The sequence below is a fragment of the Micromys minutus genome, assembly GCF_963924665.1.
Source record: "Micromys minutus genome assembly, chromosome: 11".
NCBI classification, from domain to species: domain Eukaryota; kingdom Metazoa; phylum Chordata; class Mammalia; order Rodentia; family Muridae; genus Micromys; species Micromys minutus.
In genome coordinates this window covers 53,427,889-53,454,774 of record NC_137980.1, presented here as the reverse complement: position 1 = coordinate 53,454,774, position 26,886 = coordinate 53,427,889, and the positions used below count along the sequence as shown (strand labels likewise).

At 47.0% G+C, this 26,886-nt stretch overlaps 1 protein-coding gene across 1 annotated transcript in view; it reads left to right on the top strand.

Annotated features, from left to right (window-relative positions):
* The window catches only part of LOC308426784 (DNA (cytosine-5)-methyltransferase 3B), a 34,897-nt gene extending 8,368 nt beyond the window's left edge, over positions 1 to 26,529 (top strand). Inside the window, exons 2-23 of the mRNA XM_080924706.1 lie at positions 3,055 to 3,232; positions 3,731 to 3,792; positions 4,323 to 4,442; positions 6,448 to 6,573; positions 7,103 to 7,294; positions 8,193 to 8,351; positions 10,299 to 10,406; positions 11,075 to 11,219; positions 11,563 to 11,622; positions 12,752 to 12,874; positions 13,034 to 13,078; positions 15,180 to 15,259; positions 15,519 to 15,631; positions 16,028 to 16,214; positions 16,786 to 16,870; positions 17,649 to 17,794; positions 18,122 to 18,212; positions 18,448 to 18,596; positions 19,309 to 19,394; positions 23,826 to 23,895; positions 24,312 to 24,430; positions 26,082 to 26,529. Of these exons, the coding sequence (XP_080780832.1) occupies positions 3,061 to 3,232; positions 3,731 to 3,792; positions 4,323 to 4,442; positions 6,448 to 6,573; positions 7,103 to 7,294; positions 8,193 to 8,351; positions 10,299 to 10,406; positions 11,075 to 11,219; positions 11,563 to 11,622; positions 12,752 to 12,874; positions 13,034 to 13,078; positions 15,180 to 15,259; positions 15,519 to 15,631; positions 16,028 to 16,214; positions 16,786 to 16,870; positions 17,649 to 17,794; positions 18,122 to 18,212; positions 18,448 to 18,596; positions 19,309 to 19,394; positions 23,826 to 23,895; positions 24,312 to 24,430; positions 26,082 to 26,223 (2,580 nt within the window). The 5' untranslated portion in view covers positions 3,055 to 3,060 and the 3' untranslated portion in view covers positions 26,224 to 26,529. The remainder of the gene's footprint in view (positions 1 to 3,054; positions 3,233 to 3,730; positions 3,793 to 4,322; positions 4,443 to 6,447; positions 6,574 to 7,102; positions 7,295 to 8,192; positions 8,352 to 10,298; positions 10,407 to 11,074; positions 11,220 to 11,562; positions 11,623 to 12,751; positions 12,875 to 13,033; positions 13,079 to 15,179; positions 15,260 to 15,518; positions 15,632 to 16,027; positions 16,215 to 16,785; positions 16,871 to 17,648; positions 17,795 to 18,121; positions 18,213 to 18,447; positions 18,597 to 19,308; positions 19,395 to 23,825; positions 23,896 to 24,311; positions 24,431 to 26,081) is intronic.
* Positions 26,530 to 26,886: the final 357 nt, after the last annotated feature.

Genomic DNA, 26,886 nt, shown 5'->3' with positions numbered 1-26,886 from the left:
CCCAGTGTACAAGGGGGGCAGTTCTCCTGTGAAGTCCATCCCTGGGCACCTTAATGGTAGGGTTCATTTCCAGGCCCTGGCTGTGGGTCCAGATGGCTTTGTGGGATGCTGAGGTGTTTCTGGGAAGGTATGCTGCCCACCTACAGACACTGGCTCTCCAGGCACTGCTGATGCCCTGGGGGAAGGTCCAGGGTAAGTTAATCATTGTCAGCCCTGGGCAGCAGGTCTGCTTGGCCCTGTGTAGAAAGAGAGGGCACACACCTGTCTGGCTTCTGGTTGACCCAGATAGGGCCTGTCTGAGGGACTGAAGTCCAAGGTTGTGTGAGAAAACCCACTACCCTGGATGAGAGGTCATGTCCTTGCTTTAGGGCTCCAACTGCACATCAGCTCTTGACTCTGCTTCCTCCTCAAGGTGAGCCTTGGGAGTGAAACCTCAAGTGAACCCACTAGAGTCAGCCTCCCACTTGTGCTCTGATGGCACTGGTTTGGTCTGGGGGAAATGCTCTTCTGAACACAGCCCGGCAGCTTTCCTGAATGCCTGCCTTCCTGGCCTCAGGAACTGGCCACAGTCAACTAGTTTGTTCTACCAAGTCATGGTGCCGGGCTGATGGGACTCGATCAGACACTTCCTGTCTGTGGGGAGCAGAAGAGAGCTCTTGTGTTAAGAAAAAGTTTTGGGACTGGGGACCATGTTAGAAGTCCCATTTGCTGCCTGTCTCTGCACAGATTAGCCAGAGATTTTGATGAAGTTTAAAACCCTGGTGTGGCAGGTTTATTAGCTTTATTTAGCCTGAGACTGCGGCTAATGCCTGTGTCTCCAGTGCAAGGTGATGTCCTTAGGCTGTATGGTGAGGCAATGAGATTCCAAGTCTGTATGATCTGATGGCAGTACATGAGCCTTTAATTCTAGCACAAAGGAGGGAGAAGCAGGCATATTCTGAATCTGAGGCCAGACTGGTCTGTATAGTTTTCAGGTCAGCCAGGTCAAAAACCAAACAAACGAACAAGCCAAACAGGAGCAGATTGTCGTTGTTTGAGACAGGAATTCTTTGTGTGGCCCTGGCTGTCCTGGAACTCACTTTATAGACCAGGCTAGCCTCAAACTCAGATTTCCGCCTGCCTCTGCCTTCTGAATGTTAGAATTAAAGGCATGTGCCACCACACCCAGTTATGTCTGAGATTTGTGTGTGTGCTCTGTGTGTGCGACTTGACTAAGCAATTATCATACCTGAGATTTGTAGTTAACACACTTGAATGTTAAAAGGGTGGATACATAGCAGGTGAATGAACATGGCTCACAAAGACTTTCCTCCAGTCTCATTTGGGTGCTGGGAATTGATCCCAGTCTTGTGGAGAGAAGAGCCTCAAGCCAGTGTTTAACAACTCTTCACCTCTGACTTCTTGTGTAGCTCTGGATATTCTGAAACTTGCTATGTAGACCAGGCTGGCCTCAAATTCAGAGAGCTGCCTACCTCTCCCTTAGCCCTGGGACTAAAGGTGTATGTTTCCTACCATTCCTGAATCCTGTATTATCGTTTTCATCTGGGTTTACTGTGTGGCTTAGGCTATCCCAAATTCCTGAATTATAGATTTGACCAGCTATAAATAGTTTTAATTTTCTCATGCTAGTAAAAATTCCCTAAGGGTTTGGATATGCAAATCTCTTGCTGACCTAGCTATATTCTCATGGGTGTACTTTTTTCTTCTCTTTAAAATGTAAAGTTTTGTCTACTTGTGTGTGCACACATAAGCTTACATTTATTGGAGGAAAATACAGGAACTTCTTCATGTGGGTTTGGGCATTGGGGTTAGGTCTTTAATCTTCACGACAAGCCCCTCTCCTGGCTGATCATCTAACTCACTTATCCCTTCTCTATTCCAGATGTGCTCACAGTTGCCTGTTAGAAAGGTGCACTTTCTGTTTGTTTGGGTTTTTTTAAAGATTTATTTTATGTATATAAGTATACTGTAGCAGAGGGCATCACATCATTACAGATGGTTGTGAGCCACCATGTGGTTGCTGGGGTTTGAACTCAGGACTTCTGGAAGAGCAGTCAGTGCTCTTAACCACTGAACCATCTCTCCAGCCCTGTTTTTTTTTTTTTTTTTTTTTTTTTTTTTTTTTTTTGAGATAGGATCTTATTGTAACCCTGTGTGGTCCAGAGATCCATTCGCTTCTGCCTCCTGAGTGTTGGGATTAAAGACATGTTACCTGGCCAAGGACAGGTTCTTACATGTACCTATGTCTACTTGGTGTTTACAAAGTTGTAGGGAGTGAATCAGGTCACATAAGCCCATCAGCCCATCAATGAAGACCTGGCTAGCTATTTTAGCTGCCTTACTAGAGGGACAGATGTATAAGGCCAGGTCTTGGGACTGGGATGAGCAGTCAGAGGCAGGTCATAGTTGTCACTCCTGGTAACCTCCATAACCCTTTGCCACTGCTTCTCCATTCTCTTCAGAGCATGGGATTTAGTACCCCCTGATGAGGGAGGAAATGAGTGACAGGCAAAGTGACCAGTGAGGCCCAGAGGATGGGCTGGGGTGGGGCTTATGCTGTCTTGGAGGGGAGAGGAGCCCCTCTGAGAGGAGGGGCAGAAGGCAGGAGACCTGGAGACAGAGCCAACAAAGGGGTCATGGGAAAAGAGTGCACTGGCTTCTTGAGGCTCTGCAGAGGCTGGGCAGGGAGCAGGGAGCAGGGACAGATGGGAACTAGTTCAAGCAGGCCCAGGTAGGTATTCCCTAAATGGCATTGTTTGAAGAGTTGGCCAATTGCAGAGCAGCCCTAGTCCCAGACCCCAGCCTTAGCTCCTCTGTCCTGTCCTGGGAGCAGGCCTCAAGGACACTGATTCTATCTAACTAAATGGAACCAAGTCCTGAGCCTGCAAGTTTGGTAAGCAGACAGGCTCAGTTTGGGAGGGGTCTTGGGATCATGGCGATGATGTGAGCCTGAGGCTGGGTCATGGGGTTTCTTCGGCAGGGCATAGAGAACATGTTCTGTGAACCTAGCAGTGCTCCTCATCTGCCTCCGACTTACCCCGACCTTTCCCACAGGACACAATGAAGGGAGACAGCAGACATCTGAATGAGGAAGAGGGTGCCAGCGTCTATGAGGAGTGTGTCATCGTGAATGGGAACTGTAGTGACCAGTCCTCAGACACCAAGGATGCTCCCTCACCCCCAGTCTTGGAGGCAATCTGCACTGATCCAGTTTGCACCGCAGGAACTAGAGGTGGGCGTCCCAGCTTAGATGCAGTAGGCACCATGACAGGCCGGGCACTGCCTCATTCATTGCTTCTCATGGCCTCCATAGTGATCAGGAGGTACTGTCTGCTGGCCTTTTCCTCTTGGCATTTCTGAGACCACTTGGAATTTCTCCCTCACAGTTTGGAGTCCCCAGTATTTTTTCCCTTTTTGTCCTTAGGATCTTCTGAAATGGATAAAAGTGGCCCATTTCTCTGTTGACCCCAAGAGCTACTTGGCCATATGAGAACATCTGAAATTGTAGTCAGTGTCAGCCAGTTTCCTGAAATGGCCTGTGAAGGAAAGGGATTCTTTCCACTCTAAAATGTCAATACTCAGCTTGAGGTGACAAGCATCTGCCCGGCCCTGTGCCCCTTTACTTGGATATAGTGGACATTGGCTTCCTAAAATGACTGGGTTGGGGTTGGCTGAGGCCACTCTCTGGGCTGGTGACCTCTGTCCTACTCCCAAATGTGTATCCTTGCAGGCCGCAGATCAAGCTCCCGGCTGTCGAAGAGGGAGGTCTCCAGCCTTCTGAATTACACACAGGTACCAACTCTATCTCTTTGTGTGGCTCTGGTCTTTTCTCTCAGCTTTGGTTGCATGAGAAACAAGACCAGTGGAGTTCTTTACCGCACTAGAACGTCTGTTTCAGTCGGTCCTTCCTGTACATCTGTCATCAGTATATTAATAGAGCAAAACTCACTCATTCCTGGGATGAGCTCAACTGGGCCATGATATCTTTGACATCAGGGTTTGTTTCTTTGAGACAGTGTCATGACTGTCTTGGTTGTCACTAAACCAGGGTGGCCTCCACCAACCCCTTGGCTCATGACTTCTCATGTGTTCTGAAGACATTGAGAGGTATTTGGAGGCAGCATTTGTCTCATTTACATAACGTGCTGATGGCCTGGGACTTACCTTTTTAACCCAGTTTGAGTTTTGTGAACATGTGATTAACAGAGGTAAAAATTCATTAGAGAGAAACTAGTGATTGTAGGTGATTATAGCATGTATTTTGGGAACTAGTAGGTAAGATTCACTATAATGATGCTTCTGTCCCCTTGACCTTTCCATAGGACATGACAGGAGATGCCAGTGGCGATGGTGAGGTAGATGATGGGGATGGCTCTGAGATTCTAATGCCTAAGCTCACCCGAGAGACCAAGGACACCAGAATTCCCTCCACCAGCCCAGCCGTAAGTCCCACATCTCAGCTTGGGCACCTCGCCATCCTTGGGCCTGCATATCTATCTATCTATCTATCTGTCTATCTATCTATCTATATGGAGGCTTAAGACATTGTTTAACCAGAGGTTTATTTATTTATTTATTTTCTGACACACTTGGTTTTATGTGTGTTACAAAGGTCAGCAGACAACCTTCGAGAGCTAAGTTTTCACCTTGCAGCATATAGGTTCCTGGGACTAACTCAAGACTGGCAGGCTTTAGCAAGTTGCCTGGCCCACTGAGCCTCTTGGTTAAGTGTTAATGTGTACCGCTACTACAGGGTAATTCAGATTATAAACTGAGCCTCGGGGTAAAATGACATTTGATTGAGCAAAGAGCACATAAGTCACAACCCGTTGACACTCACTGAACGTGTCAAGAACTCGATGAACAAAAACCACTTCAACATTTCTGACTACAATCCCTTTGAGAAGGACTTTACATGCATTAGCTATGCCTGCTAAAATGGCAGGGACTGAATTGCGGTCACCAGTGTTTCCACCCTCACGATGTTAGCAGGTCTAAGTTCAGATTCGAGCTGATGGCAAGGAATGAGCTTTATTTAAACCCGGGTGTGTGGAAATCCCGGAACAGCAGAACCTGTGAGGTGGAGGCAGGAGGATCAGTGCTACCCTGCTATAGCAGGGTCCTTAAGTCACCTGTGTAAAGCCAGACCTGCTTCTGGCTGCACTGCAGGCCTCTTCCTTCCCTCCTGGACTAGGGCTCAACCCAGAGCTTACATGAACCCGTCATTCACAACTTTGATGATTTGAACTTTGGAGAGCCTCTGCTAAGCTAAGTCATTGCTTAGCATGAGTGGTAGCTTTTGTTTGGTTTTTGGAACGGGGTTTCTCTGTAGCCCCCAGCTGTCGGGGAACTTACAGAGATCCACCTGCTTCTGCCTCCCCAGTTGCTGGGATTAAGAACTTGGGCCACCACACCCCACCATTGCTGCTTTGTCATTTGTTCAACGTGCTCACCCTTGAGTACCGTGAACTTGTAACTTTTTGGGAGGTAGACAGGTGTGCCTGTCACTTCGGTGGGTTGTTCTCTCCGAGCGTATGCCCTGGCTCGAGCAGACATTGACTGGGGCAGTCTACGATCTGACTTCTAATCTAGTTTAAATCTACTCATTCTATGTCAAACAAAATAATGAACACACATCAGTCAGAACTAAAACCAGAAAAGTCTATTGAAATGGGAAGTCCCAGGTGTGTGTGTGTGTGTGTCAGTGAGTGACCACATGGCCGCTACTGCAATGACGTCACCTTCTGTGGATTTCTACACTCTTACACACTGGAGACAATTCCAGTAACTTCAACTCCGTTCTTGAGCTGCGGTTGGGTCTCAGGGTGTTTCCTGAGCCAGTCTCTGTGCTGGCCTTACAGACGGGCGGTACCCCACACCTGGTTAACCATCAGTGCTCTATAGAGTTTGGATAAATGGCAGCAACAGGAAAGTGCCCACTGCTGAGAAATTGCTCTTTTCTGCTCTGCCCTTATCCAGGGCCTCCTTGAATGAGCTGCGCTTCTCATGGAATGATACTTGGTTTAAGGCAATAGTTCAAAACCTGTGGGTCTCAACGCCTTTGGGTGGGGGAGTTTGAAGACCCCCTTCACAGGGTTGCATACCAGTTATATTGTAATTTTATAGTAGCCAAATTGTGATTATGAAGTAGCAACAAAAACACGCTTGAGGGGGTGAGGGATCACCACATCAGGAGGAACTGCATTGAAGCCTTGCAGCATTAAGAAGGCAAATGATAATTATCTCCATGTGCTGCTGCCAATTTAGGTGGCCAAATCTGCACTGTGACATGGAGCAGTCTCCCCCAAGGACGCTCTCCTTAAACGCATCCCTGAGATTACATCCAGTGTCTTTATTAGGTTGAATTGAGGCCTTCTCAAGGACTTAGTCCTTTGGGAGCCTTTGGACCCCGAGCAGCTTTTCACCAGTATTTATCCTTTTTTTCAGGTCCGAACCCGAAATAGCAACAGTACCTCCAGCGTGGAGAGACAAAGAGCCTCCCCCAGAATCACCCGAGGCCGGCAGGGCCGTCACCATGTTCAGGAGTACCCCGTGGAGTTACCAGCTACCAGGGTTGGTCCTGTCTCTGATTGCAAGATCTGCTTCATTCATGCACAACACAGCACAACGCAACACTGTTGTGTGTATAACGGGTGCTTTCTTCACACGCTCCTGCTTTCCGGGCTCTGCTTCTTACTTTCTCTCCTGACTCATCCTACTTGGAGCTACTTTGAAGAGGCAAGAATTCCCGAGTGCTCGGGTCTCTACCACACCTTGGAATTAAGCTGAAAGCCACTATTGTCATTACTTTTGTCTGGTGTCTGTCATGAGGCAGCTCCAGCAGGGGCAGCACCTTCTTCTGTTTCCAGATGGACAGGAACCAGTTAACCAGGGACCCCACCCTCTGAGCTTCAGAGGCCTTCAGTGAACACAGTGTTCTGTCTCTGTTCTGCCTTGGTCAAATGGCTGCCAGTTCCTATAACCCTGTCTTCTGGGATGCTGATTTTGTTCCTTCTTTGCTTCTCCGAGAACCTGTTGGATACTGTTTATGTGCCCCCTTTTGACTTCCTTCATTGCGTCTTGGTCTTATCCTTCTGTCTAGTCTCGGAGACGTCAAGCATCGTCTTCAAGCACGCCATGGTCATCTCCTGCCAGTGTCGACCTCCTGGAAGACATGACACCTAAGAGCAGCAGTACTCCATCAGTTGACTTGAGCCAGGACAGCCATCAGGAGGACATGGATACCACACAAGTGGATGCAGAGAGCAGAGATGGAGACGGCGCTGAGTATCAGGTACCGCTGAGACGGGATATTGGCCCATGATTGCTTAAGATGCAAAATACAGGGGAAAGAAAACTGTAAAACGTATTTATTGACTAAAGGATTTTAATATTTCATACCATGTATATTTAATCATAAAACACAGGAGGCAGAGGCAAGCCTGTTCCACATAGGAAGAAGCTCCGTGATACCACTTGGTGGGAACATGTCTCAAAAACAGTTGTGGCCAAGGATTTCCTCCAAATCCTTGATCTGTCAAATGATGGGATTATATGCATATGCTATTGGAATTTCTGTTAACTTTAATAGAATTACAGTCAGAGGGCTTCAAAATAATGGCTTTCTTTATTGTAATCCACACCTAACAGTTTAGCACCTCAGTAGCTGCCATTGGGACATAGTTTAGTTTTAGATATTTGACTTACCAGTTACACAATAGTGTTTACTGTATGTATTCAGGCTCTGGAGTTAATTTAACCAGTTGGGGTTGTGTCTTGACAATGCCAAAATGTTGTGTTGATCCAGAATACTTACTGATGCAGCCCCATATGTTGCTTTTTTTGTGAAGCAAGGTTGTAGTTAGATTATGTGGGAGGAGACTGTTAGCCATGGAATGTGAGCTCAAGAGTAGGTACAGGCTTCTTTCTGCTTTCCTAACATAGTTTTCAGGCTGGTGAGCCTCATCTGAGGTTAATCCCTGGGACAGTGGAAGACAGACTAGACTTCCAAAATGGCCTCCGCTTGCCATAAAAGCCAACTTCTTTTTCCTGGGCATCTTGTTGTATGTACCACGGAGCTGTTTCCTGAATTCCTACCTCACATTTTATGGCTAAGATTTTCTAGCCCTTGTTCAGTAGAGATGCTCACTGTTCACGTGCCTGGGTAACTATAATTCTGTTAATTCTTCCAGGATGAGAAGGAGTTTGGAATAGGTGACTTGGTATGGGGAAAGATCAAGGGCTTCTCCTGGTGGCCTGCCATGGTGGTGTCCTGGAAAGCCACCTCCAAGCGCCAGGCCATGCCCGGAATGCGATGGGTCCAGTGGTTTGGTGATGGCAAGTTCTCCGAGGTGAGCCAAAAGCAAGACAGGCAGGTTTGGGGGTTCACACCTCAGGCCTTGCTTCTCCTTTTGGGGTGGCTGAAAGGTCAAAGACTTTTTGTAATTGGCTTCAGTAAGTGCTTGGCACTGGTACTTGAGGGAAGAAACTTGAAGGAAGGTACTTGGGTTACCTGTCTTAGACACCTGTTGTAGAATCTGATTGGCTGCTTTATTCTTAGACAGGGCCTCAGTGTCCCCTTTTGTTACTGCCACCCGATACTGGGACAGAAGGGCAGTTATGCCTGTGACAAGTCTGCTGGAAAAGAAGGAAGTGATGGAGAGATGGTGTAGTGGTTATAGGAGAGGTAGCTCTGCTCTCATAGAGGGTCTGAGTTACATCAGGGCTGCCTATGACTGCCTGTCACACCAGTGCCCTCCTGTGGCCCCCACGCTCACACGTAAACACACACACACACACACACACACACACACACACAGCCCTGTACTCCCAGCACAGAGAGGCCTTCTCTAGAGTGAAGTCAGTGACAGCCATAGAGGCTGCCTGAAGAGAGAATCTGAACACTACTATTAGCCATTTAAAACGAATCTTTCTAACGAGGGGCTTCTGGGCATAAATTGAGTTTATTTTGTGCCTTTTTAGTGTTGTGGATCCAACCCATGTACCTCACATGTGCTAGGCAGGTGCTAGCAGCATCCTAATGGCATCCCACATGTAAAATGCTTGTGCCAAGATCTGCTTAAAACCCTGCTTTATCACTGACTGTTTCCCGGGTTGTAGTTTGTACAGCATGGAGGCCAGATGAGAGTTTCACATCCCTCAGGACTTAAGAAACCATTATGGGCTGCCATTTGAATGCTGGGAATCTTAATCCAAGTCCCGTGTACAAGAAACCAGTGGCTAAAAATTGTCCAGCTGTCTGTTTGAGGGATGCAGATAGAATGGATTTCCTGTGGGGTGTCCTTAGAAATGCCAGTGTTATGCAAAGTTCTGGTGACAGAAAAGGGTTCCTGAGGTACAGCAAGCAGGTGAGGATGAAATGGCATTGAGGACTTTGTTCCTTTTTTTTAAGGTTCTATTTCCTACAAACATGTATTTTATTTTTCTGAAATATAATCTACGTTCTCCTGGGGTAGGAGTCAGGATATGAAGTCTGATCTGAGAGATTACGTGCAGTTCTCTTGTCTGAACAGCAGAGGGAGCAATAGGACTTGTTTCAGATGCAGAAGTGACCTCATTGCTTTGATCCAGTGAGACAACATACTGTTTCTAGACAGGGTCAGATGGCTGCATGGGGCAGCGTGGAGCTGGTAGCACTATGGGATGGCAGTACCAAGGGCCAAGATCTACCAAAGCTTACATAACACTCTCTTGCTTATGGTGGTTAGAGCATGGTAGGTAGGTACACCACAGAATTGAAGCTTTAAGCATGAGATGGACCTGAACACAAGTGAGCGTTACATCCAGGAACACGCAGAGACTGCCACAGCCTGAGTCACCCAGGTTTATACTTGCATTCACTATGAGTCCCCTTCGTGACTCATGCCCTATCGGCACAAATAATTTGCCTTAGTGCAAGATAAGACAGTCATTATGGGTAAGAAGGGCTCAAGCATACTTTGCACTGTGGGAACTCATTGAACTGGAGCCAACGGTTATTACACACTCAGGTAGAGTGAAGAACATGTACAGAACACACTGAGGACCGTTTCAGCACTGAACCTCTGTTCACACACATGTGCTCAAAGCTGTGTAGGATGCTGAGGAAAAACTTCACCCGGATCATTCTTACCCATACTTGGAGTTTCTAGCTGTGAAGTCTGTTCTGTGTACCGTGCTTGCTTTATCTGTTTCAGTATTGAATGACATTTGTAAATTGTTCTGGAATGGGCTGAGTGAAATCACTTCACATTGAGCTTAGGTATGGGTCAGTGACAGTCATTTTTTTTCTCTCCTAGATCTCTGCTGACAAACTGGTGGCTCTGGGGCTGTTCAGCCAGCACTTTAATCTGGCCACCTTCAATAAGCTGGTTTCTTACAGGAAGGCCATGTACCACACGCTGGAGGTAACATGAGTGTGGGTGGTGACTAGGGTTTCCGGCTACAGTCAGGGAAGAAAAAGCCTACTGAAGAAATGAGGTGCTAGAGACTGGCTTGGAGGCAGGGATACCAAGGACCTAATGGAGTCTGACTTAGACTGAGTTTCATGTCTGAAGGAGTCATTAATGAGTTAATACTTGTGTGGCCACATAGTTAATAAAGGGCCTTTTACAGACATTTGTAGACATTTATTCTATTGAAATATTAGGTTGTCCCCCTCCCTCACTCTAGCCCTGTAAACCTTTGTACCACATAGACAAGTGTCCAAATCCATAATGAAAGGTAGTCTTCCTGGACAATCTGTTAGAGCTGGGGGTGAACAGCCAGAGCCTTGCTTCTATGTCTTACATGATAGCTTAACTGATGTCTTTCAGAAAGGTGATGATATTTGGTACCTGTAGCAAATGTTCCCTTCATCCAAGTCCCTTTCTGTTGGTTTCCTAACTGCCTTAATTAAATCAGACCTCATGGCACATAACATAACAGCCCAGGACAGCTGCCTAGCTCTGAACCTCACCACTGTTTAGGGAATGCAGGCCCCAGCAGGGGGAGTCCCTGGGTTCTCCCTGGCACATACCTCTTTCCCTGCTTCCAGTCCCAGACAGACTTTTTGACTTTATTTTTGTCTTGGCAGAAAGCCAGGGTGCGAGCTGGCAAGACCTTCCCCAGCAGCCCTGGAGAGTCACTGGAGGACCAGCTGAAGCCCATGCTGGAGTGGGCCCACGGTGGCTTCAAGCCCACTGGGATAGAGGGCCTCAAACCCAACAACAAGCAACCAGGTGGGAATGAACTTATGCCTCTGCAGATGGTATAGTCCCAGCCACACGGCCACCCACGCCCTGTACGCTGACTGCGCCAGTTCAGTCAAGGCCTATGAATATCAGGGAAATAAAATGAACCTGTGGCGATTTGGGGGCCCTTATTTGAACGGTGACTTCGCAGACACTCGCTTCCACGGGCATGTGCAAGTCATCTTTTCTGCATGTCCTTTGCTTTGTTCCTCTTTCTCTTTAAAGTAAAATACGTGGATTGGGTCACCTGTCATTTTGACAGTTGTCTTATCTCTGAATTACACAGTCCCCTTATCTAATATGATGTTTTTGTTTTGTTTTCCTGCCAAAGTGGTTAATAAGTCGAAGGTGCGTCGTTCAGGCAGTAGGAACTTAGAGCCCAGGAGACGCGGTATTACCTTTCCATCTTTAAGTGGTTTCTTTGCTCTCTCTTGCAATATCTTGGCATCTTCACACTCACTGGAGAAGGATCAAATTTCCTGAACTGAGTCACTCACCCTCACTCCCCACCCCCACTGATCTTCAGGCTAACCTTGGGTGCACATCTAGCCTTCTACACTCCTTCGATTATCACCTTCTCTGGTTTCTTAACATTAATGACACAAGCACTGGCAATTGTCACATTGTCTTCAAAGGCTCTTAAGAGTTGATTTTTTTTTTTTTGTATGTTCATGCTTAGAGACTTGTGGAAATAAGACAACAATCCGAAGTATACTACTACTTGGGAACCCCAGTGATGTTAGGCTTAGCTGCATCTCAAGGGCTAAGCTTTTGCTTGTTGAAACAGCCCCAGTATGTAGGTCAGGATATCTTCCGTAGGGATTTTGATGGGCTTATAATTTTATATTCATGCCTGCCTATGGTGGTGCATGCTTTGAGTCCCAGCACTCAGGAAGCAGAGGCAAGCCTATCTGAGTGTGAGACCAGCCTGGTGGTCAGCGGTATGAATTCTAGGGCAGCCACGGTGACACAGAAACCCTGTCATGGAAATTATTTCCTTAGTTGGAGGTGTCAGGTGTAGTGAGTAATGTCTGGAGGGTGTATATTGGCTAATAGATATCAACTAGTAGCATGATTACTAAAATTCATAATAATTAATTATACAATTCACTAAAGTAGATTCCATTGTTCAAATCCCATTGAACCAGCCAGTAGCATCTCCTGACAATTTGGACCTGACCCTCTGTGAAATCCTGTCCCTCCTAGCATTTCAAATGCTTAGCAGCTGCATGCTCCTGTTGGCCACTGGCAGACATCACTGTCTGGTACAGCAATGAGCTGGCTCTCTGGACAGATTCACTTACATACTCATGTGTAAACCTGTAAACAGAGTTTGGCCTGCTTCCTGGGTGAGGGGAGCTTTGAACTGGCTTCTGCTCCTGACTCCCCTCTGGAGTTCTCTGTGCCCATCATGGTCCTTGCTCTAGAAGCAGCTGGGTCCCAGGCAATAAATACAGTCTTGTCCTAGGCCTGCCTTGTCTCTTAGACCCTTCAGTCACACCCGCCTGCTTCCCTTGCAGAGAGCAAAACTCGAAGACGCACAACCAATGACTCTGGCGCTTCTGAGTTCTCTACCCCACCCAAGCGCCTCAAGACAAACAGCTATGGTGGGAAGGACCGAGGGGAGGATGAGGAGAGCCGAGGTGATTTGGGGAGATGCTGCAAGGCCTGGGGATGCCTGGTGCAGAACTGTGAGCAGCAGGCCCTCAGGACCACTGCACTGTGGGATACAGGGGTGCAAGGCTGAGGGTCAGGAGAGATTTCTTCACCTCACCTCACACCTGTGCCCCTTTCCTCAACAGAACGGATGGCTTCTGATGTCACCAACAACAAGGGCAGTCTGGAAGGTACTGTTGTCTCCCATCCCTTCTTCTGGGGCTGCCCCAGCCCTGCCTGACCCTGGCTTTGCCCTTCTGCATGGGCTCAGTCCAGAGTCCTGGGCATAGACCTATCTGTTCTCTGTGTATTAGTTCAAATGTATTAGACCAAGTAATATGATTTACTTATTTTTAAAAAAGATTTACACTGGAGCTGGCTTCAGACACACCGGAGGAGGGCATCAGATCCCATGACAGATGGTTGTGAGCCACCATGTGGTTACTGGGAATTGAATTCAGGACCTCTGGAGAGATGGCTCAGATGACCACTGAGCCATCTCTTACATTTATTATTTTTAATTGAATCTAATTTTGTACGTGAAATTCCTGATTGGTTAGATCTCAGGAGAAATGTGAGCTGTGGCCCTTTGGCTAAGCATTGTTACTATGAGCTCTTTGTGAACTATTTTGCTATTTTAATCATAACTGCTTTTCCCATTGCTTCATTTCGCCTTACCAACTCTCTGTCCCTTAATCCTCAAATAACGACTGTTTAGTATTGAGAAACTATCACTGGACTAGGGAAATGTCTGTCAGTAAATAGCGTGTGGCTCAAATAAGACCTAAAAGTGCACTTCTTCCTGCCGAAACCATGAGAAAAAGTGAAGGAGGCCTTGATGTCTTGTAGTAAGACACACATACAATTTTCTGTCAAGAAGAGTTGTGTGTCCTTGCCCTATGTGTGAGCTCACAGATGTGTGTGAGTCACAGCTGTGTGAGTGAATAGATGTGTGTGAGCCACAAACTGAGGGAATGAGTGCAAATACATAGGTTTTATTAACAGCATGGTTTGTTTGAATGGCATGGCTCTGAGGACACAGATGGATATAGTTCTATATTATTGACACAGGTTTCATGAACCCGGTGCCAGATAGTGTACCACACACAATGCAAGGGCAATTTTTCCCAGATTATTTTCCCAGAAATACATTGCCACAAGGCTATAACTAAGCCACCTACACTCCTGAGTTTCTACAGAGAGAAACGAGACAGATGAATACAAGTTTCCGCATGACACTAGAGGACAGGGACAATAGTGGTAGGCATTTTTTCAGATGAAGAGGTAGAATGCCATAGTGGCTTTCTTCAGTGTGATCATGGGACTGTCTGCATTCAGGCATATTTGCATACACATGAACCTCCACAAGTACATTCTTGGGTAGAGACCGTGAGAGGAAAACGAATGAAAAATAAGGAACCCAATATGCACCTGTAGTTTTCAGAGCATACACGTGTGCATGTATTTTACATAAGTATATGCAAATAAATTGCAAAAATCAGTAATGGAAGAGGGACAACCTTGTGTCTCTCATCCTGGGAAAGTTGATGGTGATAACAGGCTCTGAAAGTATGTTGGCTCCACTTCCATAGCAAAGTCATTTACTGCCTCCCAGTCAGAGTCTAGGCTAACATTACTGGCCATCTGTCTGTCTGTCTCTTTTCATACTTATGTAAATTATTGAGGCCCTGCCTCTATTTGGCCCTAGTTGTCCTAGAACTTCCGATAAACACGTCTTGTGTCTTTGCCTCAGACGTGCTTTGGACGAAAGCTGTGCTGCGTTACATCTGGCCAGTCTTAGCCACTGTGAAGGTCCCATAAGAAACAAATTGATGTAGATATTCTCTGAGATACAGTTAAGATATGCCAACTGAATGCTACTGTACAGGAAGGGATTGATTGGTCCCGTCACCTGCCAAGCAAACTGGAGTTATTATTGGTGCCTTCATTTTTTTGTACCATTTGTATACAAACTGGAAATGCTCAAGACAATAATATTAATTTCCTTGTGCGGTAGCCCTTCAGGATGTTTGATATTTTGCTCCCTGATAAATGTCCTATTTTGTTGGTTTGAAACAATAACATTACACTGAAATACAGCACTGGATACAACAGTGTCCTTGGCGTGGGACTGGCTTAGGATGGTTGTTTAGGACTTAAATGTCTGAAAAGCTCGGAGTTCTCAGTGCAGTGCTGGCGAAAGCAAATGCTCAGAACTGTCAGACTCAAAATTAGGCAGCTGAAGTTAGGCCCTTGGTTTCCATAAACTCTGACACCCCATCTCTATTTCAGACCGCTGTTTGTCCTGCGGTAGGAAGAACCCTGTATCCTTCCACCCCCTCTTTGAGGGTGGGCTCTGTCAGAGTTGCCGGGTAAGTCTTGTCCCCCATCCGGGTCCCCAGCACACTTCCTGCTCCAGGCACTAGTGAACAGCTTCCCCAGGACACACCCCCACTCCCTTCTTGATTGGGGGACAGGTGCCACAGCAGAAAAGTGTCCACAAGACACTCAGGTCACATGGACTATTGCTGAAGAGGGTGCCAGGCCACCAGCTAGGGCCCCGAGCAGCTTGCTAGACAGGCATGGCTGAGATCAGGTCTGCAGCCTCACCCGCTTCTCTCTGGTGGCCAGGACCGCTTCCTGGAGCTCTTCTACATGTACGATGAGGACGGCTATCAGTCCTACTGCACCGTGTGCTGTGAGGGCCGTGAACTGCTCCTGTGCAGTAACACGAGCTGCTGCAGGTGAGTGACCCTCAATGCGGGCTGGACAAGAGGGCTTTGGGTGCAGGGTTATACCTCAGATCCAGCCTGTGTAGTCAGCTAAAACCAGAGAGGGAGCACCCAGTGGGTGTCTGTGGTGCTCACAGCTTGTACTGGGTTGATGAATTGTGCTGGGCTCAGGTCAGGTGTGCCCATGGAGTCAGACCTGTGAGCTTTCTGTGGGAGGAAGTCTAGATTTGGAGGAGTCTAGATTGGAGGGTTAGTCCGTATCCAAAACATCACATCCTGTCCTAAGCTGACAACACTTGGAGGCGGAAGCTGACCATTAGGCAGGGATGGTCATCCTCCAGGGAACTTGGTCTGCAGGACAATTGCCTGGGAATCTTGGTGCCCATTGTCTCTGGACACTCACCACAGGTGCTTCTGTGTGGAGTGTCTGGAGGTGCTGGTGGGTACAGGCACAGCCGAGGATGCCAAGCTGCAGGAACCCTGGAGCTGCTACATGTGCCTCCCACAGCGCTGCCATGGCGTCCTCCGGCGAAGGAAGGACTGGAACATGCGCCTGCAAGACTTCTTCACTACTGATCCTGACCTGGAGGAGTTTGTAAGTCACAGGCTCTGCACTGACCCTTCAATTATGGTCCCTAGAAAGCTGGAATCCTCTGTATATGTCAAAGCAAGAGTTAAACTTGAACCTGAGACCCTACGAAGCAGGAGCAGGCTTGTGTCCTGAGTTCAAGGATAGCCTGGTATACATAGTGAGTTTCTGGCCAGTCAAGGTTACATAGTGAAATTCTGTCTAAAAAACAAGCAAAAGGTACTGTAACAGGCATAGTAAGAAAGGTTGAAATCACAGCACAGAAGCTGATCCATGAGCTTTGTGTTGAGTTGACACAGCCTGGGTTAAATAGTAAGGTTGAGTCTGTAGTTAGATTTCTTAGGTCATGCCCAGAAAAATTACACCCAACCAAAACATCCACATAGAGAGGTTTAATAGAAAAGGGATGGAACAGCGTTCATGGTCTAGGGAGAAGAGAAAAAGAGGAAGAGGAGGAGGGGTTTCAGTCTTTCACTTGCTCCCGGGAAATGGTGGGTTTTTGAACTGATGTCTTCTGGGAATGTTTGGGCCCTGCAGGCTGGACGGATCCTCTGAGGTCTCTTTCCTTATCTAGCAGGAGCCGCCCAAGTTGTACCCAGCGATTCCTGCAGCTAAAAGGAGGCCCATCAGAGTCCTGTCTCTGTTTGATGGAATTGCGACGGGTCAGTATGATACCCTGGGACAATGAAGGAAGCATCTGAGCAGGTTGAAGGGGCCTCCTATGTAACAGCTGAGAACATTAGCACAGAGGTGTGGTGTGTGCCTGTTGGTGCTGCACTTCATAGCCTCTCGGCTGCTCACGCTGCTATTGGGCTTATTATGTACGTGGACTGTCAGCCTGTTTGCCCCAAAGACACACGTGAAGATCAGAGACAACTTGTGCCCCTTGGGTCACCCATGTATCAGGCTTGGTGGCAAGTCTCTGTTCCTGCCACATTCCCTCCCTGGCCCCACAGGCATCTTGTTTTCCTTCTGTTGAAGCATCTGAGGGTTTGCTGGCAGACATGCAGGTGTTGGGTCACCAGGCAGTGCTCTCCAGCAAACAGTGCTCTTCAGTGCTGGTTCTTTTCTGTCTTCGGTTTCTGTTCCTGCGGGACTCAGTCAGCACCGCTGCTCTCTCAGGTCTGCTGACGCTCTTGGTGCTCCTCGCCCCGTTTAAAGGGACATGGTTCTTAGCTCTTGCATTTTGCCCTTCATTCTTCCATGTTTCCTTCTGTGTGCATAAAACCCTTATGGTCAATTAGGGAACAGCTACTTTCCTCACTCATGGTTTCTCTTCACTTTGTGAGATTTCCCATACCTGGAGTGAGACAGTCAATATGGCCAAGGCCCTGAGGTCCCCAGGAGTTGACTCAGATCCCCTGAGGTGACAGGAGGAGGACCCTGGGGCTGATGGTCCACACTTGGCCTCTTATCTCATTCTTCTTTCATCCTTCGCAGGGTACTTGGTGCTGAAGGACTTGGGTATTAAAGTGGAGAAGTATGTTGCCTCTGAAGTCTGTGCAGAGTCCATTGCTGTAGGAACCATTAAGCATGAAGGCCAAATCAAATATGTCAATGACGTCCGGAAAATCACCAAGAAAAATGTGCGGGTCACCGTGTTTTGGGTTCATTACAACTGTTATCCCTCTGACACTCTGCACTTCTGGTCTCAGGCTCTCTCTCTTTCTGGTCCAGGGATTCAGCTAGTGTTAGCTCTAGACACCTTAGAGAAGTTGTGGCCGGGCCGTTGGAGGTGTAATTCAAGGTGTAAATACAGCAGGAGCATTTCGGGGTCTGTTCTCAAACATTTAGAGCATTAAAGGAATATTTTAGAATTGCTGAATTCTTAGCAGTTTCCCCCAGAGTCCAGTTCTTTCTCCTGCTCATATCAGCTGTGCATATGGTTTTTTTTTTTTCCCTTTTCCGCTCAGATTGACGAGTGGGGCCCGTTTGACTTGGTGATTGGCGGAAGCCCATGCAATGATCTTTCCAATGTCAATCCTGCCCGGAAAGGCCTCTATGGTAAGCATACACTGATTGGGACCCCGGCCACAGTATGTGCCCTGTGCATGTTTTCAGGTGGAAAGTGCAGAAAAGGAGCTGTTGTCACTTGTTTATCCTTCCTCATGGGTCAAGTACAGTTATTCCAGGACACCACAGTTACAGAGGCTTCACTGAGGTGTTCTCGGGGAAACTCCTATTCTTCCGAGGCTTATGATTGATTGTACCTCATTTTCCGATGCTATTCCCAATACAGAGGGCACAGGAAGGCTCTTCTTCGAGTTTTACCACTTGCTGAATTATACTCGCCCCAAGGAGGGAGACAATCGTCCTTTCTTCTGGATGTTCGAGAATGTAGTGGCCATGAAAGTGAACGACAAGAAAGACATCTCCCGATTCCTGGCAGTGAGTGGCCTGGCGGGGACCCTGGCAGGGAGGCAGCAACTACACTGTGGGATGGTGATGTCTGAGGAAATTATTTCCTGCTTAGAGGAGGGTGTGGTTTGACCATGGACTAATGTGGCAGGCTTTTTGAATGTAGATGCTCCTTCCTTGTTAGTCCGTTTTCTATCTTCTATTTTTTATGGAGAATGGCTTGATTTTAAGGGCTGTGTGGTCATTAAGTAGGCTCGTTTTTCTGCTTTTTGGTTGGTTTTCTTTCATTTTGAACCTTTTTTTTGAGTGTGCACACAGGCTCACGTGCCAGGCTGCATGTTTGAGCTTTCAGATTTACTTCAGGGGTCCATTCATTCTCTCTACAATGTGACTCCCAGAAATCAAACTCCAGTCATGAGGCATAAGTGCACCCAAACCTGATAAACTGTCCTCATGCCTCTGTTCTTTTTGAAGTTGGTGTCCTGTAGCTCTGGCTTTCCTTGATCCCCTCCTCTTCCTGTTTTTGCCTGTAGAGAGCTGGGGTTACAGGGGTGCACCAGGGTCATGATTCACAGGGGGCCAGATTCGATCTCATCCCTTTTCCATGTAAAGACAGCTTTGATCTCTTCCAGTCTGCCTTTGGGTGGGAACTGTGCTTCCTCTTGTAAAGCTAGGAGGGCCTCACCAGCGAGGTCAGACCTGTGCTGGGTGCTACTGAGCAGCTCCCCTTCTCTTCCTGCAGTGCAACCCCGTGATGATCGATGCCATCAAGGTTTCTGCTGCTCACAGAGCCCGATACTTCTGGGGTAACCTACCCGGAATGAACAGGTAAGAGCCTGAGAGGGACAGATGACATAGCAAAGTTATACCTGTCTTCTGTGACATTCTAGCCTTCTAGAAGAACAGTGCTTCTCAACCAGTGGGTTGTAACCCCTTGTCAGGATTTACTTGTCAGTGATTTACCTTGTTACATTGTTTTTACATTACTCATATTACTTAAAATATGTTAAATAACAGCACCAGTTATGGAGTACTGAATTTTAATGAAAAATTATTGGAAAGAATTTATTTCGTGTATATGAGTACACTGTAGCTGTCTTCATACACCACAGAAGGGCATCAGAGCCCATTACAGTTCTGAGCCACCATGTGGTTGCTGGGAGTTGACCTCTGGATCTCTGGAAGAGCAGTCAATGCTCTATCTGAGCCATCTCTCCAGGGTGGTTTCTTACACCCACCTGGTGCTTCACAGCCATCATAAGTTCATCCAGAAGTTGCAGAGCATGTGATTGCCTAGATCCAGGCACGAACACAGGATGCAAGTGACACCCAGAGAACTCCCTCACTTAAAGTTTCCCCTTAAGCACTATAATTCTCCCCCTCCCCGTGTCCTTACGTATTTAACTATCAAAGGTTTAAAAGTTAGTATTCACATATAAGAGAGTATACAATATTTGACATTTTGTGCCTGGGTTACTTCTCAGGATATTTTATTAACGATGTATGTATCTATGAGTACCCTTGCTCTTTAGTCCAGAAGAGGGTATTGGACACCATTACTGATGGTTGTAAGCCATCATATGATTCTGGGTTTAGATTCAGAACCTGGAAGAGAACAGTCAGTGCTTTGAATTGCTGAGACATCCAGCCCTATTTTTCTTAGTTCTATCCATTTACCTTCAACTTTTATGATTTCAAATTTTTCTCAATGGTTGAGTAATTCCACTGTATAAATAACTTTTCGTTATCCATTCATTAGTTCAAACTAGGGAGTTTCCAAGTTCTGGGCATTATGAGTAGAGCAACAGGGGAATTGCTGAGGAACTCAGTGTAGTTGTGTTTAAAGTCCCTTTGGTTTCTGTTAAGAATGGTGGAGCTGGATCTTGAGGCAGATCCATTCCCAACCACTGAGCATGGCCACCCTGCACATAGTAGATGAGCCTGTTTGTTTGCACAGCAACCAGCAGTGAGTAAAGGTTACCCCTGGCCTACATCCTCACCACCATTAGACTAGTGTAAGAAGTGATCTCTGTTTCGATTTGCACTTTTATTATGGCTATTTGAATTTCATCTACTACTGGTCCCTTGATTTAGTTCTGTGTATGTATGTATGTATGTATGCATGTATGTGTGTTTATGTATGTATGCATGTATGTGTGTTTATGTATGTATGTGTTTATGTATGTGTGTATGCATGAATATGATCTCATCAGATGTATAATTGGCAAATGTCTTTTCTTCTATAGGCTGATACTTTGCCATATATGATGGAAGTTTATAGCTTTTAATATATTATTGGTCTAAGTATCCTGTTCCAGGGTCTCTGCCCTTTTGTCTTCTGAGCTTACAGACATGCATGTGACATGCAGGTAGTGCTTGCATGCACATAATACATTTATTAAAGATTAAGTAGCACAGACTCTTGAGAACCGGAATTTCTTAGTCAGGGTTTCTCACTCTTTGATTCTGAACCAACAGTTTCTTATTCCTGGGGTTATATATTAGCAGCTCTGCTCACGTACTGGCTTCAGAAGCCTCTCATGTTTGATTCCAAGACCCCGACAGTGAAGACGTACCCAGTAATGGTGTTGAATCTTTGACTTTCCTTGAGTTTTGGAACACTTTCAGATCTTGATTTTGGTACTTGCAAGGGTGGAGGCAGATGGGAGGGTTCCGTCCACCATGGGGTGGTTATTCAGTGGTTATTCATTTTATGATATCATTAGTCACCGTAGCTTGCCGCATTTTTGGTTACCATACCATGTTTATTCTTGGGATATCTTGTGCTAATTTACACAGATATCATTGTTTTGCCTGTTTAGTGGTGACTCAATGGTGCTTGTGGAGTAGACAAGCTCACTAGGAGGGTAGTGTGCAGGACCTGACGCTGGCTTTGCAACTCTTCTTCTGAATAAGGAAAGATTCCCATTCAACAGAACAGAAGAAATGCCCCAGAGGAATGATGAATATTCTTTGTGAAGGAAGGACTTTGTTTGGATCATGGGGTGGATTGATTTTTTTTTTTCCCTAGGCAGCTTCAAGATCAGTGATTTTAGGTCAAGAGTGCCAAGGAAAGAAACTCCCAGTATAGATGCAAGTGGTTCTGTCTGAACTTGGTTCCATATACTTGTTGGCATTGGGCAGTATAGGAGGTTGTTCACTTGTTAGGGAGTTGTAATTGACATCTTGGAGTCTTACTGCTGAACTGTGGCTGGGGTGCAGTCTAGCTGTTCTGGCTTTTACAAGCTGACTGATTCATTCTGCTTCTCTCGGGTTCTGATTGAATTGCTCTGCTTGGCCTCATACTAACTGGCTCCTTCTCCTTCTCTAGCTCATACTGTCTTCACCTGTGTCTTGTGTATTCTATCTCTGTAAAACTGTCTAAGTACAACTGCCATATTCACTCCACACACCACACCTGCGTCTACCTCCTCTCTTCCTCAGCTGTTCTTATGTAGCCTCTTGTCATAGGGTTTTATTGCTGTGAAGTGACAACATGGCCAAGGCAATTCTTATGAAGGACATTTAATTGGGCTGGCTTACAGTTTCAGAGGTTCAGTCAATCATGGCTGGACGCATGTCAGTGGGCAGGCCGACATGGTGCTAGAGGAGCCAAGAATTCTACATCCATGGGCAGCCAAAAAAAGGCTCTGATCCCACACCGGATGGTGCTTAGACATAGGAGACCTCAAAGTCCACAACCACAGTGACATTACTTAACTTCCACAAGGGCACATCTACTAATAGTACCGTGCTCTGGACCAAACATTCAAGCACACAAGTCTATGGGGGCGGGGTTCCAAACCTACTCAAACCACCACCTCTTTTCCTGTATCGTTTTTGTGAGAGTTAGGCATGACCTGTCTCTGACTTATTCTGTGAAATCATTGTTTGATTCTTCACCTTGCTACTCTATTAGACATCACTTTCAAACATTGCTGCATGCTTGACAAACTAACTCTTCCCTTCATTGTTTGGTATTAAAGGTGTGTCCTAAGGGCGAGTCTGTATTCTAGTTAGATCCAGTGAACCTACCTCTTTGGGACGTGATCCCTTGGCAGAACAGACATATCACTCAATTATAATTTCTCAACAGCTAACAAATGAGATGCGATACACAAATGAGGTGGTAGGAATTATTCTGGGTTCCATAGAATGACAACCACTAAAAACATGAGTCAAAGAATGGTATATGCTCTAGGAGTAGGATAGCAGTCAGTGGGCCATTAAACAGAGTCTGTTCTGATACATTGAGCATTTGAGGATTGAGAAGAGACATGAGACTGCACTAGCTGATCTCTGATGAGAGACGCTGTCACACTATTCTTGTATTGGCATGTGTGCAGTGACTGCTTGAAAGCTTTATTTGGTCTTCAGCATCCACTGTTGCATCTCTGCACAGCCGTGACCAAGTATCACATGCCCTGATGAAGGTTTGTGTGCATCTTTGAATCTGTGTAGATCTAAAGGCCTTTTTCTTGGTATCATGTAGGCTCATGGGGACCCTGAAAGAAAGAGGGGATTTGCCATTTGGTGGCTGCCAGAGCTGGGTGTGATTACTTAACTACACCGTTGTGGTTGATTTCTAAGGCTGTAATGGGGCTGCCATACTTCTGCTCTTCCAGACCTTGTACGTATGTGGGCATGTTTCTGCTTTGAAACATAGCTCTTGAAGCTTGAATCTGCATTTGCAAGTCAGGTGGTCTGACTTGAAGGGAGCAATCCCTGAATGTGTTTCATGAGAGGCTGGTATTCATCAGCCTCAGCTCATGCAGAGCAGTGCATATCTCGGAAAGGGTGCCCGTGTGGAGGTATGAAGGAGCACTTTGATATGAGGTTTGCACAGAGCTTTGTTCCTCCTTCATGCATGTCATTCAGTAGAAACACACTGTACTGTGTGTAGGTACTAGGCTGTCCTCAGGCACTTGCACACACAGCTTTGTGCTCGAACCATGACAAAGTACAATCAAGCGGGTTCTGGAGTTGGGGGACTGGCAAGTTCAGAGCACTTGCTGCTTGTTGTTCTGTCCCCCACACCAAATGGCAGCTCAGAACTATGGTTCCCCTTCTAAAGGACCATATTCCTTTTGCTTCCACTGAACATTTACCTGTGGTGCTCTTATAGGCAGGCAAGACATACATACACTTAACGTGAAATCTTGCTTTAAAAGTTAGATTCTCTCCTCGTCTGACTGGTGAGGTCTCTCGCTTGGACCTCCCATGCAGACGCTGAGAGTAACGGGTTTTGGCTGTTCCCAGGCCCGTGATAGCTTCCAAGAATGATAAACTCGAGCTGCAGGACTGCTTGGAGTTCAGTAGGACAGCGAAGGTAAGCTGTGGAGTGGCCTGTGGCACTGACCTTGGCTCTGTCCACGTGGTGATGCCCGATCCCTCACGGATTCCTGGTGCTGGGCCCCTTTCCCTGCGGACCTGTTCTGTCTCTGCTCTGAGATAAGTGAGAAGCAGATGCCGCTGGACTCTGCAGTGGTTAGTGGTGCACACACAGGAGCTGAGCTGCAGATGCTCTTTGGAGTAACGAACAGTGGTGGATGCTGTGGCAAAGGGCTGTGTGCTGTGAAGCCACAGACTCGCAGAAAGGCCTCCATGTGCTCGGTCTGCCTCGGTGTCTGTCTGCCACCTCCCTAACCTCATGCCTTCTGTCCTCTGCCCCCTCTGGGGTCTTCTGAGCCCGAGCCCACTTGGAAGCCTTCTGTGCTCACCCTGCGATGTTGTTTTGTTCTCCAGTTAAAGAAAGTGCAGACAATAACCACCAAGTCGAACTCCATCAGACAGGGGAAAAACCAGCTTTTCCCTGTCGTCATGAATGGCAAGGACGACGTTTTATGGTGCACTGAGCTCGAAAGGTGAGCTGCACTTGAAGCTGTGGGAAAAAAAGCCGGAAGGGGGAAATGGAGTAAGAGACGGATGGCAGACACCTGTCCTCAAATTTGGTTTAAATGAGAAAAGCCAAGGAACCTGGTTTATCCCTGAATTCTCTGTCTCTGCTTCCTCCTCAGCCTCAATCTCTCAGACCTTTTTATGGTACCGACGAATTTATCTCTCAGTTTCAGGTGCTGGGGTTTTAGTTTTTAGACAAGGTCTCTGTGTAGTTCCGAATGACTGTCCTTGCTGTGTACATCATGGTGACCTTAAATCACAGAGACAGCCTCCTGTTTACCAAGTATTTTATGCTGATCATCTCATGAAGATGTTAGTGCTTCATGTTCTCATTGCAGTTTTGTTCCATTACACAGAGATGGTCTGTGGTCTGTGCAGGAGCTCGTGGTTTAGGCGTTCCTTCGGCTTCAGCCTCATGAATGCTGGGCTTCTAGGTGTGAGCCACCAAAGCCCATCTGAACACACCTCCCTCTGTCCCACTGTCCCAGCCTGCTCACTGGATTGATACTATTTCCCCTTTCTTCCTTGAGTGGACAATGCTTCAGGGCAATCAACCCAGCAGGGATCACATCAACTGCTTTCCCTGTACCAGAGTGTCAGCCCTTCGTCACAGTGGGACTTTCACCTTCTCTCTGGGGTCATGTACAGGTCTTCCGCATGCTAGCACCACACTGAGTAAACTTGGAAAGTTTTCGGGGCGTTATCAACTCTTGGGCTTGCAACGATCTCAGGCCCCTCCTCTACAAAGGTCCGTGAGCCTTGGGGCCATATTCTTAATTTGTAATGCGTGGGAACTTTGTCTTGTCCTGGGATTTGGAATCAATGTGTTTCTCAGATGAGATTGGTACTGTAGATGCTGGGAATAAGGCCTGGCTTTGCGGTGTTGGAACCCTACAGGTGACTCTAGACCTGTTGCAATCCTGGGATACTTGGATATGGGGGACACGGGTCAGTTTTTCTTTGTTCTCGTCTTGGGAAAACTCCAGGATAGGTTTTCTCTGATATTTGAAGAGAAACAGAGTTTGTGTATGTGTCTGTATCTGAATGTGTGTGTGTGTGTGTGTGTGTGTGTGTGTGTGTGTGTGTACATGTGCTCATGTGGCTATAGAGATGGCATCAGTGACCCCCATGTATTTGTCATTGAGAATGTCACCTTTTTCCCTCAGAAAACAAATTGCTTGACTTCTCATTCAGCTTTGAAGCAGAACCCATGTGTCTTCTGGCTAAGTGGCTGCCATTCATGAACCAGTTCATACCGTGCATTCAACAGTGGTTCTGGATATGTCTTTGTGCTGATTGTCAATCATTCATGGATTAATTCACACTAGATGTTTAAGAAGGGTCCTTGCATGGCACATAAGGACCAGGAACACAGTCCCACTGAGGATGTACAGTACCAGTTCCCTATTAACTGTCAGCCGCATGTTCTGGGGAACCAGTGGAACCTGCAGTCCTGAGATTCCTTTGAGCTCCATAGTCCTGTCAGAAGACATGGGAAGGGTAGAGATGTGGGCAGAGATAGTAGCTTTCCCAGGCCTGGGTCTCCAGAACACAGCTGCTTTTTGTGTCTCAGAGACATGGAGCCTTTTAACCTCACATACATCTTTCCTCTCCCAGGATCTTCGGCTTTCCTGCTCACTACACGGACGTGTCCAACATGGGCCGTGGTGCCCGCCAGAAGCTGCTTGGAAGGTCCTGGAGTGTGCCGGTCATCAGACACCTGTTTGCCCCCTTGAAGGACTACTTTGCATGTGAATAGTCCTACCCAGGACTGGGGTGCTCTTGGTCAGAGCCAGTGCCTGGAGTCACCACTCCCTGAAGGCACCTTAGCCATTCCCTTCCTTAGCTCACCTGTGTGGGGCCTCACATTACTGTACCTCAGCTTTCTCCTCAGTGGGAGCAGAGCCTCCTGGCCCCTGCAGGGGAGCCCCGGTGCTCCTTCTATGTGCTCCCTCCATGTGCTCTCTCTGGGTGCTCCCGTGTGCACAGCTCACACCTGGCTACTTAGAGTAGCCTGGCATGGTGCTCATGTTTTATCCTGAAACTTTAAAACTTGAAGACTTTCTCTTTCCCTCCTGAGTTGATCACTCAGAAGTGATGGCTAGGATACCAAAACAACAGCTCTCTTAGTTCTCAGGTTCATGCTGCAAAGTCACTTGGGCTTTTGTTTTTAAGTAACCAGAGCTCTGCGTTTGCTATTGTGAATGTGGGCTCAGATGAACGAGGTCAAGGGGCCAAAAAATTTTTTTTCGTTTTGTTTTTTCCCTAGAAGTAGTTGAGGATGACCTTTATGGGTTCAGTCTTCCTGGCACCTTCCCCTTGCTTTGGCACAAGGCCAGAGTCCTGTTGGTCTTGTAGCATTTCCCAGTATGATGTCAGCAGGGATGACATCACCTTTAGGGCTTTTCCTTGGGCAGGAGCC